Source organism: Oncorhynchus clarkii, chromosome 9 (assembly GCF_045791955.1).
Source record: "Oncorhynchus clarkii lewisi isolate Uvic-CL-2024 chromosome 9, UVic_Ocla_1.0, whole genome shotgun sequence".
Taxonomy (NCBI): Eukaryota; Metazoa; Chordata; class Actinopteri; order Salmoniformes; family Salmonidae; genus Oncorhynchus; species Oncorhynchus clarkii.
Window position 1 is genome coordinate 39,580,591 of NC_092155.1, and position 17,787 is coordinate 39,598,377.

The following is a 17,787-nucleotide window of genomic DNA, read 5'->3' on the forward strand; positions in this document are numbered from 1 at the left end:
GGTAACGAGAATAGTAAAAAGGCGAAGAGTAGCTGATACATTCATTTACCTTGCCTGCCCAGACCCACTGACCGATGGACTGACTGACTGACTGACAGTCAAACTTCGTATCAGAAGAAGCGAGAAAATCTAAAACTGAGAACGCATTACGAAAGTGACAATCAGAGAGGTTGCATTAAATCGGTTTAGCATATTTATAGAACATCTGTAATGTAATATATAGTCATATATTTATATATATATATATATATATATCTCTCTCTGCGATAGATATCTTCAATAGAGCTTGCTTCCATAACCCTGATGGAAAACCGATACCCTGCAGAAAACACTGTCAGTAAGTAGACGTGTGGGACAACCATAACAAAAACAGTGTCTCACTCAACGTCTGCCACTGTGGAGCTCTCTGGGAGTCCTCAGACAGCTACCCCTGTCAGAGGTGTGCTAAGCGGAGAGAGGGGAAAGAGGGATGAAGAAAGAGGGGTATAGGCTCATACTTTGGGCAGCAGTGTGGACACAAGTAAAGTTGCATTTCTTTGTCCTTCCCTGCAACCCTGCCTTGTGGTCTCTCTACAGTGTGGCCATGTGTGTGCTCTAGAGACAAGGAGGGTGTGTTTGTGCTTGTATGTGTGTGTTTCTGTGTGTGTGTGCGCGTGTGTAAGCTCTACTGCCGCTTCCTATGCTTGGAGCCGTGAGGTAAATTGGTGGTCTTGTCAGTACCCGGTAGCTTCGGTAGTTCCAGTAGGGGGTAGGAGGTCGGGGGCGGACCATCGCCTCTTGCGTGAGCGTGGCTGCTCCTGGGTGGGAGGGTCTGCAGGGGGCAGAGGAAGAGGAGGAGGGGCGAGAGCAGGGGAGGGATGAGAAAGAGGAGGAGGAGGGGGAGGCGGAGGCATGTCTTCCCTGTGTGAGCTGGCGCCGGCCCTGGCCCGAGTGTGTGTGCGGTGGCCCCGCGGGGCTGTGCGTGTGTGTGAGTGTGTGTGTGTGCGAGGTGTGTGTGAAGGGGTGAGGGCAAGGCAGATGTCTCCCTCGCTGAGTTGACGGCAGGATAGGCCGTAGAGCTGGGAGGTTCTCTGGGGACAGCAGGAAGACCAGCCGCGGTCCCGAACGAAGAACGGGTACTCCACCAGAACTGTTAGTAACTCCTACACAGACAGAACAACAACAACATATTCACAACAGTGCTGGGGATATAAATCCTTTTATACTAAGGAGATTAAATTTAAATTATGATTTGAAAAATCAGCAAATTTGTCATATGTTAACATGTTTGAGTGATTGGAGAGGATTGCAAACGTTTGCTTATGTAGTGAATGACCAGTGCCTTTATTAAAATATATTGTCTAGAAGTGACTCAGATAGAGAATAGAAATCTAGAAGATAGATGGGCCCCTGACCTGAGTGTTGCGGTCTGTGAGGAGGACCTGCAGGTGGTTGAAGCCGTGTGTGTCGCTGGGGGCGATGAGCAGAATGGTGCAGGTGCTCAGGTGGAACTCCGGGGAGGTGTTGGCACTCCTTAGGAAGTCCTCCGTCCTCAGTTCCTCCACACGCTTTAGACGGCCCCCCACCAGCTCAATCAGAGATCCCTTGGCAAAATGAGGTAGGAGTGCTGGGGGGTTGTGGTGGTGGTGGGGGGCAGGGGGTGAGGTGGCCGTGAGGGGAAGGAGGGGGGAGGCGTGGGGACGTGAGTACTGCCGCCCAGGGGAAAGGTCTCCGCTGTCTTTGTCTCTGTCCCGTTCACTGTCTCTCTCCCGGTTGTCTCTGTCTTGTTCACGTTTTCTCTCTCTGTCTAGTTCTCGTCGTCTGTCTCGTTCTCTGTCTCGCTCTCGTTCCCTCTCTCTGTCGCTCTCTGTGACGTGGCTGTTGGGCTGCCCCTGAGGCGAGTGCTGTGAGTTCCTCATGGTGTGCAGGCCGTACTGAGGGCTGCCTGAGGGGCTGTACAGGGGGAAGGGCTGAGCCTGGGGGTTGAGGTGGCTGGACTGTAGGGTAGAGTACATCGACCCCAGGGAGTAGTAAATCTGGGCCTTAGCCGGAGAGCTCCCCAGGGGGTCCAGGAGCTCCCCTCTCCCTGCCCTGGGGTCTGCCCGATGGGGTTGGGGCCTGCTAGGGATCAGGGTGAGGGTCCCAGGCTTTGGCGTCCCACGGGGATCCCTGTCCTGCAGAGAGGAATGTGAGTCAGGGCCGTCCGGAGGTGGCGCTCGGGAATCTTGGAAAACCGCAACCGTCTGAGAACGTCCCATGGGATCCTCCTGGTGTCTCCGCCGCCCGTTGGCATGGGAACCGTGGAGGCTGCCGCCCAGCCTGGCCCTGCCGCTGGGTTCGTTCCCGTACTCTCCTGAGTTGGGCGCCACCCTGGAGGCAGACGCAGTCCTGCTGTCCGGGCCGTCCAGCCCGTTGGGCCTCTTGCCCAGGTATCTGTGTCTGCCTTCAGTCATGGAGGTGTCAGGACGGTAGAGGGGGGGCTGGCTGAACAGGTGGGAGGGGGAGAAGAGAGAGGAGCTATAGTCCCTTCGTTCTGTGTTGAAATAGGACCACATCTCTCTGGAGTCAGCAGGGAAGGGGCTCTTGAAGGAGGAAGAGGATGAGCAGGGTGGAAGGGGAAGGGGGATTTCACCTCGGAGCCACCTGGAGTGATGGGGGAGTGGGGAAGGGAGAAGATCATCCCTCCAGGAGGGTGAGCCTGACCCCCTCCTCTCTCCTACCTGGCCTGGGAGGAAGGGTAGAGGGACAGAGGGGGTGTAAGGCAGGTGCCATGGCAGGGGGAGGGGGATACCAGGGGGTGGGAGGGGAGGTGGGGGAGAGGGTAGCAGACTGTGGGGGTTCGTCAGAGCCTCGTCGCTGTTCTCCCTGCACCCCTCATCTCTCCCTGAGCTGCCGGCAGGCCGGGTCCTGAGGGGCGAGGCGGGCGGTTTGAACTCGTCCAGGAGGGTGCGCTGGTCAACCGAGCCCTGCCGGGATTCCCTCTTCTTCGGGGGGAGGCACTCTTTGCCGCGGTCGGGGCTGGGATTCATGGGTGAGCGCCAGCGGCGGCGGGCGGGGGCGGCTAGGTTACATGGGACTCACGGGAAAACGAGGGCCGCAGAGAGAGGGGAGGGCCTCGACACGACATCACTGTCAGATCACTGACACCCTAGTCCTGAACGACCTATCACCTACACAGAGAGACAGGGGAGGAGGGGAGAGACAGAGCGAACAAGAGAGGAGGGAGACAAAGGGAGGTAGGCGAGAGAAAGAGAGATTGAGTGAAGCGTGAACATCTCAGAGTGAAATGTGGACAGTCTGTCAGGCCTAGCTGTCAAGAATTGTTAGGACTAAGCAGTCAGTCAGCTCTGATACCCACAAACATGCAAACACCAGACACAGATTGAGGCAGAGTGATCTACTGTGGAAATAGACAGAGAAAGTTTATCTTGCCTGTGCAACATTGTAATCATGGGTACTCAAGTACTATTTGAAAAGGTCCGGTCACACAAATTTCCTTGGTGGCAAGGTCCAAATGGATATTGTAATTTACTGTCAAAGAAAACAAACCCCCCCACTTTACAACCCATACGACTCCAAACTGTTCATACTGGTCACACTCCTCTTGTTGGCAGCGAGACACTTTTTGAAGTTTTAAAGCAACTTTCCTGCAATTTGACATATTTTGCCATTGGGCAGAGAGAAAATGTTGCCGTTTTTAAGCTCATTTACCATAGTTTATGTGTGTTCATATTATACCAGGGGTCAAAGCCCGTGTGAGTTCCAATTTTTTATTAGTCAGGACCCGTGGCCTGTATCGACCCCGTTCTGGGTCCGGGTTCGAACCCCCAGTCCGCCAGTTGAGTATGTATGGCTGCTGTAATCCTCTGGAGGTCGGCTTGCAAATACAATGCAGAATTGACTGAATTGAGCCCTGGAGTCTCTGAGGTCAACAGAACTTCAGAAAATCAACCCCCAACCCAATGAAACGTCAAGCTCACAAACTCTGGCTCAACACATCCAACTCAAGGGTGTCGTAGTTGCTACACATAATACACAAGTTGCTGGTAATGTGGTGAGAAACTCTCCAATCGACTGGTCTCGTTCAAGAAGCACATGAACTCCCACAAGTGCTCTAAAAATACGGCATGCATTGTGCGAACAGTGCAGTTCCGAGGCAGTGCGGTATAGCTGTATAAACATACATGCTGTACACACTCCCGGCAGGATACCTTTCATCTCTCTCTCTCTCTGAGGATTAAATATGGAGATATGGTTTCATACTATTCTCATGAACCGCCTCCCTCACACCCCTGAGGGCTGTTCCTCAATGTCCTATTTACTACTGCACGTACACACACATACACACACACGCACACACATGCATATATGAATGAAAAAACGCGGGGAAGCACGCAAACACACACACACCCCTCAGGCAGCTATGACTCTATCTCACTCCCCCAGCGATGGACAGAGCTGGTCACCATCCATCCTAAACTGAGAGGAACACTGTTGATATCGCCGCGGGAGGTGGTGTGTGTATTTTTGTGTGTGTGTGTGTTGACGTGAGAGTATAATTTGCTTCCGTGTAAGTATCAGAGCTGCTGCAGCCCTGCTTCGTTCAGTGTGGAGCGCGTGGGAGTTCCGTTAATTCTTCTCCAAATGTTCTAAATGAGCTGCTTTGATGTGATGGCTCCACTTAGCACAGCTGTTCCTGCCGCCACCGTTGCTGCCACCGCCGCACGCCACCCTCCGCCCGCCAGTCCTCCCCGTCACTCAGCGCTCGGCTCGTCCGCACGCCTGTCTGCCCCGACTGAACCCTGCCTACTCTCCCCGTCTCGCTACGCCAAGCTGTCGCCATGGAAACTGAGTCCACATAGGGAAGACAGGTTACATTGGGATACTCTCTCCGGGGAGAGCCGGGGAAACTGTCGCTCGTCACCTACTCAAAGTTCCACAAGAAAACACTCTCTAAAAGGGGTTTGGAGCAGAGTGAAGTGGAGTGGAGTGTTCAGCTGTCTCAGTTGAAAGACTGCTGCTTTGTTCAGTGTCAATCAATCACTCCATATGGACGAAAGATAAACTACACCAGGCATTGACTTAAGTGTTGAGGGGGTGGTTGGACAGTCTGGGATATACTGCAGGTTTAAATTGAGAAGAATTACTGGGAATTGAACAGATTTTTTTTTGACAAGCACAACAGACTTCCGTGGAAAATCAGAGCAGATTTCTCAGGTGAAGCAACAGCCTTTTGCGACAATGCCGCTTTGCAATTTAGCCCTTACATGTATTGATGTAGATTAAACAGGGTAGAGATAACGCTAACATACTGAAAGAACTAAGGTATCCATGGAAATCCAACGTGCAGGGGCAACAGGCGAGATGTTTCACCCTGGAATGTCCTGAAACGCCTCAGGCCTCATTCCAACTCACCAGTTGCTCACTTCAACAAACCTCTCCTGAGACCAAAGCAATTGTGAACTGTGAAATGGTATGTAGAGAATATTGTTGATGGACTGCTAGATATCAAAGTGTATCTCTGCTGTAGTACAGTGTTGGTTTGCTGGACAAATACACTCTCGGGGGCATGGTTGCAGTGAACAGTGTTCAGCAAAATAACCCAGTAATACACATGTGCCAGCTAATCCCATCAACTGGAGCCACAAGGAGTAAAGAGGCCAAGTCAAATCAGCTCCAATGTACCTGTCAGGCTTCCATCCCACAGCAGCAGCATGACAAGGGCATCATTTGGGCTGATTCTGATGCTCTCTGAGGAGAACCTTTGCAGATTCACTCTAAAGCTAAAGAAAAACTCCCTCACCTCCCACACAGTAGAGCTGATAAGACACACACACACACACACACACACACACACACACACACACACACACACACACACGCACAGCAACACACACAGCCTTATCTCATTGCAGTGTGGTTGGATTCAAATAAACTTAAACAAATATCAACATGCTTTGATGTCATTGAGAAATGTATGACTTTCAAAAGATACATTTTGAAATATTGGAAAGAATGCCTGAAATTCCTCTCATTCTCTCCTGCTTTCCCTCACGCTTCTCCCTCTCCTCTTCACAGTAAATAAAAGCATTGTTGTATTAGTAGTGCCCTGTATGACAGTAAGACAGCCCCTCCATTCAGCATCTGACCACAGGGAGGACCCAGAATGACTCACAGCCATTCTACCTCCGCCGTCGAAAACAAGATCAACAGGTGCGACCACGCCGACATAAGATATACTCTATCTCCACCTCCACTCTGAAACAACATCTGTATGAAAATCAAAGTCAACCCATTTTAATCCTTATCACAGATCTGAAAAAAAAAGACAGAGAGTAAAGCATTGACTACAAGGGTCAATTTGCTATGCAGCAACATGTAGTCAAATCCATGTACAGCTAAACAACATTTAGACATAAAAAGAGCGGTTGAGGACACAGACAACAGATGGGTTGATGGAGTTGCTTGTGATGTACAGTAACTGACCTTAGAGTGGGCTGTTGACCAGAGTGTTGTCCAGGTGTTGGTGGTCATACATGCTGCAGCCCTCCTGGGTTAAGAACCTCCAGGGGGGGTCAGGCGCCTCTCCACAGGCTGCTTCCTACTTTACCTCCACAGCGCCAATAGAAACACCAACAACAGCTACCAGTCACACGATGCCACAGAGCTCCGTATAAGTGAAAAATAGCACCAGCAAGACCACTGAGAAGCTGCGAGCTTCTGTGTGTCAGTGTGTGTATGTGCGTGAGCGTCTAACTGAGACTGTGTGTTTGTGTGTGTGTGTGTATGTGTGTAGGGCTGAGGAAATGAGTAATATCTAGCAGTGAGAAACATGTCTGCTATGCATCGCACCACATAAGCAGACCAGTTGCTGCTACCGCCCACTCGCCTTACTCACTGCGAAAGGGGTGGACACACAAAGATGTACACAAACACACACACACACGCACGTATGCACATGCGTACGCACTACGATCCTCTTTCTCACACTTCTACACAAGTGTGTCTTGTCTTCAATAAGCAAGAGGGAAGAGAGAGGCAGAGAGATAGTTGATGAGTGTGTTGATGAGAGACAATTGAGGGAAATGAGGGGGGGGGGGGGGGTCTCATCCCACACACACTCTCAGACCCAGGCTTCAGCTGCTGCTGCTGACTCAAAGCTAGACCTCACATCTCTCTCTGCCACACATACACACACACACACACACACACACACACACACACACACACACACACACACACACACACACACACACACACACACACACACACACACACACACACTGCCGAAGGAGTGCATTGGAACAGTGCAATGATTCAACCCGTGAGAGGCTCATGATGTAGTGTTGTGTAAAGGAGCTGCTGAACCATTGTGATGACTGAGATCAATGATGAAGCCCATTTAGTGTACGGGTTGAAGAAGCAGCCATTGAACAGTGTGGAGACCCTTACAAAAAAAATACACATAAAAAACCCGTGAGACAAGTGGTTTTCGGACATATGTATGAACAAATCACGTGTGAAAAATGTGTGACGTGAAAAAAATAAGAGGAAAAAAAAATCACACGAGTCAGACACATGGTTTTTGGTAATATGAACTTTCACATGAATTTACATTTTTCACATGACTCAGATACATGGTTACATATAACATATGTTATGTTCCACATGTGTGCATTTTAAAGCAGCAGGATTCGATCCCAGGTCTCCCACAGGAGAAGACAATGTCTTGACCATTTGACCGACCCGGTGTTTCTCTTCCAATGTATACTTATTATCAATACTGACTGTTCAATTAGAAATAGGGCTGACCAACGTTAAAAAACTATAATAATAGCAGCATTTTTACATAAAGCACCTCACAAGAATATTGACGTCTTGATAATTTTCCAAAGTAACATTCATGTTAACATAAAACATTTTTTGTAGCAAACACATTCACACATTTTCAAAGAGATAAAAATCGGTTTTAATAATAATTAATGATTACATTTGTAAATTGCTTTTCAGTATACAAGAATAATCTCAAAGTGCACAAAATACTTTAGTAAATAGAAAAATAGTTTTAAAAAAACAAATAATGTATATCTAACCGTATCATGAAAGCAACAATCAAAGTCTAGGAGGAAGGGTAGGCCAGTCGATAAAGCTAGCTAGCTACTTAGCTTGGCTACACTCATGTAAATGGAAAAACTAATTTGTTTTTCATTTGGTAAAAACAATTAAATTTTACATCAAAATGACAAAAAAAAACTCAACACAGTGTAGTTAAACATGCTATCTCTAGATTTTGAAAATGTAACCATTTCGCCACAAAAGGGCTTTATTACAGCGCCACCATTATCTTGGCAAAGGAGAAATGCTCACTAACAGGGATGTAAACACATTTGTGCACAAAATGTGAGAGCAATAAGCTTTTTGCCCGTATGGAAAATGTCTGGGATCTTTTATTTCAGCTCATGAAACATGGGACAAGCACTTTATATTTTGGTTTATATTTTTGTTCAGTATAAATACTGTTCGTCTGGAACTTCATGAAATGGGTTTCCATGGCCGAGCAGCCTCACACAAGCATAAGATCACCGTGCACAATGCAAAGCGTCGGCTGGAGTGATGTAAAGCTTGCCGTCATTTGACTCTGAAGCAGTGGAAACATTCTCTGCAGTGATGAATCACGCTTTACCATTTGACAGTCCGACGGACAAATCGGGGTTTGACGGATGCTACTGTAGAAGAACGCTTCCTGCCCGAATGCATAGTGCCAACTGTAAAATTAGGTGGAGTAGGAATCATTTTCTGGGGCTGTTTCTCGTGGTTTGGGCTAGGCCCATAAGTTCCAGTGAAGGGAACTCTTAACACTACAGCACAGAAGAAGCACATTCTAGATGATTCTGTGCTGCCAACTTTGTGGCAACAGTTTGGGGAAGGCCCTTTCTAGTTTCAGCATGACAATGCCCCCGTGCATAAAGTGAGGTCCATACAGAAATGGTTTGTCGAGATCAGTGTGGAACACCTTGACTGGCCTGCACAAATGCCTGACCTCAACCACATTGAACACCAATGGGATGAATTGGAACGCCGACTGCGAGCCAGGCCTAATTGCCCAACATCAGTGCCTGACCTCACTAATGCTCTTGTGGCAAGTACCCATAGCAATATTCCAACATCTAGTGGAATGCCCATTATTTTAGAATGAGATCTTCGACAAGCAGGTGTCCACATACTTTTGGTCATGTAGTGTATAATTCCCCCGGTGTACAAATGCATAGATTGCACTTTCATACTGCTACAGTGCTATTCTTGATTTTATAATATTTTTACATTTTAGCTGTTTGGCACTTGACTGCATTGTTAGTAGCTAGTAACATAAGCTTTTTCTGCACGGTTATAACGCCTGAAAAACTGTGTACGTGACCAATAAACTTTGATTTGATTTGATTTGACATGTAAAATTGCAAATTAGATTTTCACATGTGAAAATGCAATTCCGCATGTTGGCCATTTGGTCAAATGGTCAAGACGTTGGCTTATCAAGAGTGAGACCCAGGTTCTTATCCCGGCAGTTACAAAACCACATGTGAAATGTATAATATCATGTGAAAAGTTCAGAAACCACATGTCTGACTGAAAAATGTACACGTGAGAAATCCATGTACAAATTCACACGTGTCCAAAAACCCACGTGTCTGATCCTGAAAATGTGTTTTTCAGCAGGACAATGAATGAACAAGAAGGAGAGTGATGGAGTGCTGCATCAGATGACCTGGCCTCCACAATCACCCGACCTCAACCCAATTGAGATGGTTTGGGATGAGTAGGACCACAGAGTGAAGAAAAAGCAGCCAACAAGTGCTCAGCATATGTTGGAACTCCTTCAAGACTGTTGTAAAATCATTCTAGGTGAAGCTGGTTGAGAGAATGCCAAAGCTGCCATCAAGGCAAAGAGTCACGACTAAGAATCTCAAATATAAAATATATTTAGGTTTGTTTAACACTTTTTTAGTCGCTACATAATTCCATATGTGTTATTTCACAGTTTTGATGTCTTTACTATTATGCTACAATGTAGAACCATATTAAACACAAAGAAAAAACCATGGAATGAGAAGGTTTATCCAAACATTTGACTGGCACTCTATGTGTCTGAAAACCACATTTTTTTCATGTTTCTTTTTTGTAAGGGCACACACAGATGTAAGGACTGGGGGAAACCCAACCTGCAACATGTAACATGTAAAGTGGAGTTATGCACAGAATCTATCAAAAACGTGTAAGATCACACAAAACGTGTGGGCAGCTACAATAATTCACTTGATGCTGTGGAGTAGAGGAAACATGAGAACTTTCACAATCTGTTAAATGCTTTTTTCATAATTCACTTTGACAAAATATGAACCAATAAACAAGCAGCAAACCCATTACGTCAATATGCTACTATAGTTATATATAGTATTGTTATGTTTCTCTTGTTTCATATTCATTTTTTAATAACCAATTATTTTGAATTGAATAAATCTGTTTAGGAATAAGGACTTTTCCAGACCATTGTTATTTTTGTTATTTATTTATGAATGTTTTTATTGGTACTAAATAAACTATCAACTGAAATTATCAACTGAAATTCTGAGAGATTTTAGATATCTTAGGGCAAATACAATACTACTTCAAATTGATTCTTATTTCTTTGCATATTTAACGTTTGATATTTGTTGGAAATGACTATATAGGTGACAAAGTGAAAATGATCTATTTCACTATTTTCAATCAATTCATAATGAAATAGAATTAAAATAAATAACCCATTTAAATGGATTACATTATGCCTCTGTTAATTGCTAGGCATGTTGATGTCTTTGTGCATGTAAAAGAAAACTCTTTATTCCACCACGGTTATTCATTTGAATCCAATTAGCAGTGTGTTGACTGAAAAAAATGGCCATTTCTCAAAGAAATGTGCTTTTCTCTTGCAATGATTTAAATGCAATGCAATCCAATCTATAGGAAGAGTTTATACTGTGGCTTAGGGAGAAGGAAGAAGTAGCGACTGTTTATATTTTAGCCACAAACTCTAATATAACAATAACTAGAACTGTTCCTCCTATTATTCTTTCGCTTCTTCTTCTTCTTCTTCTTCTTCTCTTCTACTTCTTCTTCTACTTCTTCTTCTTCTACTACTACTACTACTACAGCTACTACTACTACAGTAATACTACTACTACTAATACCACTCCTGTCAATTAAAATAACTTGAATTACTTAAACTACCAATATTATCCCAACATCTATGTATGTGTAATAAAATAAAATACAATCCAAATTCTCAATCTCATTTCCATACACTATGAACATCTATTTCCATGTATGCTTGATAAAGTTCCAGCGATCAGCAGTGTGTAAATATAGAAGCAGCAGTTCAGTCATAGCGAAAGGGGAACAGAGAGCGAGCACAAGACTGATCAAAGTGTTTGTCATTACAAGTCGATGGAGAAATGACTGTACAAATTGGGCAATGGTTGCCCTGTGCCATTTCTTTCCATATTGAGTGCATATAATTGAGTTATGCACAGTTGAGTGCATATAATGCATTTCTTACACTATAGTGTTAAAGACAATCAAGGAGAATTTGACTTTGTGCTTACTCCCCTGGTCACAAATCAGACACACACAATCTCATACACTCTCTCACACACACACAACTCCACCTAACCGTGCAGAACACACGCACACACACACACACACACACACACACACACACACACACACACACACACACACACACACACACACACACACACACACACACACACACACACACACACACACACAGTGATGAGCAGGTCAGCTTTTTGTTCATCCACACCCACCCACAATTGCTAATTACCCATCCTCAACCGCCCGACTCTGTATGATAAATCTGAGGGCCGCACCCTCAGATTGAGGGCCGCACCCTGCTTATAATTTCTGACCTTTTGGTAGGCTATTTGTTAGTCAACTTCTCTATAATAATATATGTATATGTAATATTTTTAATAAGATACATGCAAGTTCTCTTCTGTCATTACCTTTTGCATTAGAAGACTAAATAAACCCTTGCTCACCAGAATAATGTCATAAATCGATAGAATCTAGTTGACATTGGTAAAGTTATCTCAGCTTCTCTCGTGCAGCAAAGACATTTAGGGACCGGGGAGAAAATGCAATTACTCTAAAAGAAACTGGAAAGATTTTCCATGCAAAATGTTATGTCATTTTGATCGGTTTTAAGGACATTAATAGCTGTTAAAACTACCCAACATGTTTTTGATAAGATTTCAGTTTGACCTGGATGCATATTTTATGTGGTTGAAATACTGTCAGCTTTTTTTTTGAAGCTGATTAAGATAACACCGCCGCTTTTTACAGACGGTCCCTAAGAGCACATTCATTCTGGTAAGACGTTGAATGCAACACATTTTTCCAATCCTGTTACTAAGTCAAAATGTACATTTGCTGTATGATTTTAGTTCGGCACCAGTTAATACCAGGCTATGTGAGAGGTTCTAGACCGACAGTCAGTGTCCAGATTTCAGCTAGGCTACAATTCCATTGAACCCATATCTGACCAGTACAGTTCCCTTGACATTGCCATTCACCCGTCTTGTGATTGCCACGCTTGTATAGCGCACCACAACCATCACAACATATCCTGCAGTGCTCTCATCCTCTTTTAGCACTTCACCAAAGCTTTCCCGCCCTTTAGACTACCACTCTGGCCCTCGCTATTTATTTTCAACTCTCACTTTGGCAGCTTTTCCTCTTACTGAATTCAACTCGAACATTGTTTTGTTTTTTTGACTTTTTCTGCCCAAGTTCCCAAATGAATTTGGCCATTGCCGCGCTACAGTTAGGCCTCACAGCTTAGGCTACGCACTAATGGCAGATAAAGATGATTAAAGATGTAAAAAAATCGAAATGTAGGCTATGAACTGTACACCGAATGGCACATTCATGGGTTTGAATGCATTGCTTTCTCTTTATTCAACCTGCCCACCATCCACTCACCCATAATCCAATATTTCATGACTCTAAACCCGCCCCACGGATATAACCGCAGTGACTGCGGGTCATGAGTCAACCTGCGCATCACTAACACACACACAAACACACACACACACACACACAATCCAATGGAAAACATCATGTTTTGTCCATCATGAATGACATGACTCACAAAGGTGTTATTCCACTCTAACTGTCAGTCAGACATTGAGTTCTTAGAGTGGCAAGGAAGGTCAAATGACTCAACCCAAACCAAATGGGTCAAAGGGCTTTTTTAAAACTAGTTTGAATGAGAATGCGGTTTTGTATTGTTCTCCCTGATGAGTTGCGGGTATCTGGTGTCTGATCACGTTTCGGCCCAGAGTAGGGATCTGTGATGGACGTCTGATGCAGCAGAAATATGTTGCTGAATGTAACAGAGCTCTCCATCCGTAGAGGAGAGGAGGGGCGGAGTCAGAGAGAAGAGAGAGGAGAGGATAGAGGGAATGCAGACTGCATTTGGGTCCTTTGACTAAGTATGTGAAGGTGGATGTGAATGTGATTGTGTCTGTGCATGTGTGTGAGAGAGTACTACTCCCTCCCTGTGTGTGGTGGCTTACTCTGCAGTGTGCCTGAGGTAATCCTGAGAGTGGCCAGGGTGATATGGGAGATAGCTGGTTGGGCTACAGGCCAGGTCAGCCTTCGAGGTCCTGACCCATTCTCAAACAGGATGAGCCAGCACAGCTGATCGCCGCTGAGGCTGATCCCCTCAGGAGTTACTATTAACATGCACACACACACACACACACACACACACACACACACACACACACACACACACACACACACACACACACACACACACACACACACACACACACACACACACACACACACAGTCAGAAACACCTTTACACACATGTATGTACTGTTTAAACATGCTCAAAGATGCATGAATCCAAACAAACACACTTTCATAATCTAGGCCTATAGGGGCAGAGGCAGGCACACAGTGGATCAGTACAATTGCGCAAATGTGTGCTAAGAGACACAGCATAGTGCTCATAGAGAGTGTGAGAAGGGAGACAGAGAGAGAGAGAGTGAGAAAGGAAGAGGGATGTGGCAGAGAGTGGGGGGGGGGAGATGGAAGGAGAAGTATAGTGTCATGAGAGAGAGAGAGAGAGAGAGAGAGAGAGAGAGAGAGAGAGAGAGAGAGAGCGAGTAAGAGCTGTAACGTATAGCCTCGCTAACTACTGTGAATCTTCATTGGTACAGCCTAAAGCAGGCTTAGAGCAGTTCTGGGAGAAAATCCCCCTGTGTAGTGGTACAGGCCGTCAGCCCCGGGGGTATAAATAGGGCAGCTATGGCTCCTTAAGCTGGCTTTTACACAGTATCAGTTAAAAATATGACTTGGCTAATTACATCCAGGTCAGCCACTCAGCAGAGTGGGAAATGGGAACCTACTCTTCTCCTCCGAACTCTCCTCTTCCTTTACTGGGGCGGCAGGTGCCTAGTGGTTAGAGTGTTGGGCCAGTAACTGAAAGGTTGCTAGATTGAATCCCCGAGCTGACAAGGTACAAATCTGTCGTTCTGTCCCTGAACACGGCAGTTAACCCACTGTTCCTATGCCGTAATTGAAAATAAGAATTTGTTCTTAACTGACTTGCCATGTTAAATCAAGGTAAAATAAAAAAATGAAAATTCCTCACCCTCTGTATGGAGAGTACTACAGCAGACCTTCTCTCTCTCTCTCTCTCTCTCTCTCTCTCTCTCTCTCTCTCTCTCTCTCTCTCTCTCTCTCTCTCTCTCTCTCTCACAGACACAACACACAGAGTTTTGTATGACTAACCTTGTGGGGACACACAATTTAGTCCCATTCAAAATCCGAATTCCCATAACCACTAGCCATAAACCTAAACCTAACCCTAAAACGAACCATAGAAACCCCCTAGAAAAAGCTTTTGACCTTGTGGGGACTATTCCATTTGTTCCGTTTCAGCCATTATTATGAGCCATCCTCCCCTCAGTAGCTTCTACTTGAGTTATTCTAAAAAAAAACTCTCTGCTGACATTTTAGCATGGGGGCGTTGTTCTTTTCCTTCATTGACATTTAGCTGTCATCCGATGGAGTTTTATTTGATCAGATTTCCACCCCCTAACAGTCATACCATGCTGTATCAGAAGTATAGCAAACCATGGAGTGGGCTTTGGGCTTTGATGGGGTTGCATTGCATGCAACACCACATACACACACACACACACAAACATGCACACCCACTGTTTATCACCCATCCTCAATGATACATGTAAATAACATATAGCATCATATCCTGCCCCTATGCTCCTGTGACTGGTTGAATTGTTGTCATATTTGTGTCATGGACGGGGGCCGTCCTCAGGGGTGAATGCTTAGTCCCCTCCTGTACTCCCTGTTCACACATGACTGCCTGATCACTGACGACGATGAGACAGCCTACAGGGAGGAGGTCAGAGACCTGACAGTGTGCTGCCAGGACAACAATCTCTTCCTCAAAGTGAGCAAGACAAAGGAGATGATCGTGGACTACAGGAAAAGGAGGGCCGAGTATGCCCCCACTCACATCGCTGAGTTCCTTGGTGTCCATGTCACAAAGGACCTATCATGGTCCAAACACACCAAGACAGTCGTAAAGAGGGCATGACAACGTCTATTCCCCCTCTGGAGGCTGAACAAATTTGGCATGGGTCCTCAGATCCTCAAAAAGTTCTACAGCTGCACCATCGAGACCATCCTGGCTGTTTGCATAGCCGCTTGGTATGGCAACTGCTCGGCATCCGACAGCAAGCCACTATAGAGGGTAGTGAGTACAGCCCAGTACATCACTGGGGCCGAGTTTCCTGCCATCCAGGACCTCTATACCAGGTGGTGTCAGAGGAAGGCCCAAAGACTCCAGCCACCCAAGTCATAGACGGTTCTCTCTGCTACCGCATGCCAAGCGGCACTGGAGCTCCATGTCTAAGACAAACAGGCTCCTGAACAGCTTCTACCCCCAAGGCATAAGACTGCTGAACAGTTATCAAATGACTACCCAGACTACTTGCATTGACCCCATTATTTTAATCATATTTTTTTTTACCTTTACACTAACTCTCTTTGCACAGGCTCGATGTGCACTCACTGAGCTCTAACCACACACCAACACATACTACACTGACACTCCAACACACACACACACACACACACACACACACACACACACACACACACACACACACACACACACACACACACACACACACACACACACATACACACACACACACACACATACACACACACATTCCTTCACACTCTTCACACATGCTGCTGCTGCTCTCTGTTTATTATCTATGCATAATCACTTCAACCCTACCAACATGTACATATGACCTCAATTACCTCGACTAACCTGTACCCCTGCACATTGACTTGGTACCGATACCCCTCGTGCATAGCTTTGTTATTGTTATTTTATCGTGTCACTATTTTTCCTTTAGTTTCTTAAGCAGATTTTTTCAACTTTTTTAAAACTCTGCATTCTTGGTTAAGGACTCGTAAGTAAGTATTTCGTGTAAAGGTCTACACCTGTTTAATTCGGCGACAAATAACATTTAATTTGATGTTAATTGAGATGCATTACTCATGCAAATAACCGCATCACCACAGGATAGTATCCAGAGATTTTCATTATTTGCACTTAGGCCTATAGGCTATGTGTTCCATGTCAAACTGTACCAGCACCCTCTAGCAAGCTGCAACCCCCCATGCGGTTCTGTGACACACGCAAACAGCAGTCAAATCCGACTAGATTAGCCAAGCTCAGAGCACCTGGTGTGAGCAGAACTCCTGCGCTATGAGATCAGTGACCCGCTTACCAGGGAGACAGAGAGAGGGAGGGTGAGAGTAGAAGAGGTGGGTAGAAAGAGAGAGAGAGGGAGGAAGGGAGGAAGGGACATGAATGGTTGCTGGTGAGAGGGAGAGAGAGAAGAGGGAGGAAGGTAGGGACGATATGTAAAGAGAAAGAGTGGGAAGAGAGGAAGGGAGATGAATGGTTGCTGGTGAGAGAGAGAGGGAGAAGAGGGAGGAAGGTAGGGAGATATATAAAGAGAAAGAGTGGGAAGAGAGGAAGGAAAAGGGAAGTGATACAGCCAGAGAGAGGGGACAAAGAAAGAGAGAGAGATAGAAAGAGAGAGAGAGAGAGAGAGAGAGAGAGGGAGAGAGAGAGAGAGAGAGAGACTTCTGGCCAGGGATGATCAGTGTTTTCTCCAAATAGCTATGGTAACAAACTGTCAGTAACAGTCAAACATACCGTATGGTTCTGTCTATCACCATGGAGACCAGAGCCCGAGAAGAGCCCGTCATCACCAAGGTTACAGCAGTTCAGGAACAGAAAGTGTAATGTGTTGATTTCCGTAGTCACCTGGAATAGCAGCAATTATCTGGAGCAGTCAGGTGTGCTGTGGTCAGTGTTACACACTAACACCTTGACAGCTATATCAGGAGATGGGGTGATACTGTACACTGTGATTACTCAAACACATATACACATCCACCTACATCCACCACATTACATAATATATACATCTCCTCGTTCTCTTGAACCATTACATAATATTAAAACTATTTTAATATTTAATATGGGACCTATATTACAAACGTCAATCACCTTTGACACCCAGTCAAAGTTTGATTCAACCAAAATACAAAGTAACTTCTATGGTGTTGTTTTAGCAGAGCCAACTAGAACCCTCTCGGAGATTTTAAAAGCCCTC

At 45.5% G+C, this 17,787-nt stretch overlaps 1 protein-coding gene across 2 annotated transcripts in view; it reads right to left on the reverse strand.

Annotated features, from left to right (window-relative positions):
- Nucleotides 1–8: 8 nt before the first annotated feature.
- LOC139416274 (ataxin-1-like) overlaps nucleotides 9–17,787 on the reverse strand; it is a 40,886-nt gene continuing 23,107 nt past the window's right edge. Inside the window, exons 1-3 of one of the 2 annotated variants that reach the window (XM_071164737.1) lie at nucleotides 6,466–6,823; nucleotides 1,395–3,149; nucleotides 9–1,142 (exon numbers count right to left, since the gene is read on the reverse strand). In XM_071164737.1, coding sequence (XP_071020838.1) covers nucleotides 714–1,142; nucleotides 1,395–3,008 — 2,043 coding nt within the window. In that variant the 5' untranslated portion in view covers nucleotides 3,009–3,149; nucleotides 6,466–6,823 and the 3' untranslated portion in view covers nucleotides 9–713. Of the gene's footprint in view, nucleotides 1,143–1,394; nucleotides 3,150–6,465; nucleotides 6,824–17,787 lie in introns of those variants that run through there. The other variant, XM_071164736.1, reaches the window with a different exon arrangement.